General features: G+C 36.3%; 1 protein-coding gene across 1 annotated transcript; it reads right to left on the bottom strand.

Moving 5' to 3' along the window:
- Positions 1-243: 243 nt before the first annotated feature.
- On the bottom strand, positions 244-1,994 carry LOC143247746 (uncharacterized). Its single transcript, XM_076496171.1, has 3 exons — positions 1,837-1,994; positions 1,282-1,361; positions 244-719 (listed from the first exon to the last, which is right to left on the bottom strand). The coding sequence occupies exons 1-3, from the start codon at positions 1,877-1,879 to the stop codon at positions 507-509; spliced, it is 336 nt and encodes a 111-aa protein (XP_076352286.1). The 5' UTR covers positions 1,880-1,994; the 3' UTR covers positions 244-506.
- Positions 1,995-2,626: the final 632 nt, after the last annotated feature.

The raw sequence follows: 2,626 nt of genomic DNA, 5'->3' as shown, positions 1-2,626 counted from the left end.
AATTAATTAATAAAATAATTCTGGTTGTTCACAGTCTGAACCGATCAGTATTGTTAATACTGGTTGTTGCTGTTGTTATCCAGTGGTTTGAAAACAAAACAGTTAACACTTCACAAAGTTTCATTGTTGTTGGAATGTAACGAGTTCTATATGGAAATAATAGACTACAGTATAGTTACAATAATAATACTTTTACGTAATTTGTGGAAGTGATACACAAAATAAAATAAACGTGGGACGTGATAATAACCAGATTGTTTAATTATTTTACACAATTGAAAACAACATTCAAGTTGTACAACGGTAAACACTATATCAAAGCTCACAAGCATTACGACAACAGCGACAATCTGTGCCTTTTAATGTTTCTCAAGCGTCTGATTACGAAATATTTCTGACCTACAGATACATATTTTGAGCGCAATAAACAAGCGACCGACGATACAAATGTCGATAAATATTGCCAGATGGAATCATTTACAGTACCGAACTGAAGAAGGTTTAATTTAGTTTAATTTTAACTCCAACTCCAGCTCCAAAGTCAGGTTTCCCATTGAAGAATTTCCCGCCACCAAAGGTCTCACCTCCTGTTCAACGGTTCCACCGACTCCAACACTAACTCTTCCGTCTTTACTTTCCCATACTTTTGTTCCAACACCTAATCCACCCTTGAAGGTTCCTGGTTCTTTACCTTTGCTCCCAAAGAAGGCGAAGGCCGGCTATACCAAGAACAATAAAACAACGGTCTAAGTTCTACTGATTTAACCACAAGTAATAAGAAAATACAATATATTGAATAATGAATCCAGTTTTATCACATTAAAAAAATTCTACAAAGAAGAGAATGAGGTTAATTATGGCAGATTCGCTTTGTTTGTTTTTAAATTTGGCATAAAGCCACACGAGGGCTATCTGCGCTAGCAGTCCCTCATGTAGCAGTGAGAGACCACAAAGTCACACGAGGGCTATCTGCGCTAGCAGTCCCAAATGTAGCGGTGAGAGACTACAAGGAAGGCAGTTAGTCATCACCACCCACCACCAATTCTTAGGCTACTCTTTTACCAACGAATAGTGGAATTGGCCATGACATTATAACGTCTCCACTGTTAAAAGATCGAGCATGTTTTAAGTGATAGAGATTCGAACCCGCGACCCGCAGGTTGCGATTCGAGCACCCTGAATATCTGGTTATGCCAGACGAATTTGGACTTTATTCAGTTCAACTAAGATACACACATTTACAGACTTTAACTGTCAGGTCATACAGTCCGAGAGGCCTACCTTTCCAACATCTTTGTCTGTTAGGGATAGGTCTATAGCTCTGTGTCCAAGCGTCTTATCCTGCCCGTTAGCCACGAAACCTGACAAAACAAAGTTATAACGTCAGATAAACAATGTTTGTAAGTTTAGAATTTTCTGAACGTGTAATAATTACACCACTATTTCACTGACTATATTCGTCAAAGTAAACAGAGCAGCAAAACTTACTCTTTTCCATGTAGAAATTGTCCAGAAATAAATAATACATGTGTGGCCATTCTAAATATTATTATAATATTTCTGTAAACATGTGCGATAAAACATTACTGAATAACTCTAGATATCAAACAGATATAAATTAATTGTAACCTAACTAATGCTAGTTCATTTAATATCGTGTGATACTTTATACATAGTTTATGGTAGCACTTTAGTTGTGAACAAGTTGTTTCCATAAGTCTGTGATATATATTATTATAAGTATAGATAAGTTCAAGGTAGATTAAACAACCAAACCGAAGGAAATGGAGAGTTTTGTCCACTGAGAGAGACGTAGAAGGAAAATAGTTTACTTACAGGTAATATAAATCAATGCCAACAGAAGATATACTTTTATCATGTTGTCGCTGTTTATTGGCTACGATTTCTCAGGTACAGTGAAGATGTTATAACAGCTGCTACACGAACCAGTTGGATTGTATATATATATTCGAACAGACTTCTTTGGCAACTCTCCAACTCGCTGTAGCACGTGATTCCGCGAGACGTAGTTTCCAGTTCTCCGAATCCGGCACTTTTTGTCCCATATAACCATTGTATTCTTTCAGTACGTTTTAGTGGAACGTTGAAGTGTTTATGAAATTCGTTCTTTGTAATTTGTTGTTTTGGATTTCACTTACAGGTCACTGATTCACGTTATAGTGCAACATGTAATCGTGTAAATGCGAGAACACGTTTTTTCCCGTCGTGTCGTGATGTGCATCCGATCTAAGAGTTACTCCGTTTATATCAAAGTTTTAGCACAAAGTTTTGTTGAATTAATAAAAGTTTGACGAAATTATACCTGAACATTTAAGACTTGCGGTACCTTAAATGTACCATTAACATAAGGGTGTCGGTGTAACCTTACATTATTAGAAGACTTGTAATCTTACATTAACAGAAGGGTGTCGGTGTAACTTTAATTATTAGAAGAGTGTCGGTGTAATCTTGCATTAACAGAAGGGTGTCGGTGTAACCTTAATTATTAGAAGAGTGTCGGTGTAATCTTGCATTAACAGAAGACTTGTAATCTTACATTAACAGAAGGGTTTCGGTGTAACTTTAGTTATTATAAGAAGACTTGTAATCTTACACTATCAGAAGA

Source organism: Tachypleus tridentatus, chromosome 3 (genome assembly GCF_004210375.1).
Source record: "Tachypleus tridentatus isolate NWPU-2018 chromosome 3, ASM421037v1, whole genome shotgun sequence".
In the NCBI taxonomy this organism is placed as follows: domain Eukaryota; kingdom Metazoa; phylum Arthropoda; class Merostomata; order Xiphosura; family Limulidae; genus Tachypleus; species Tachypleus tridentatus.
This window is presented reverse-complemented; position numbering and strand designations above follow the sequence as displayed.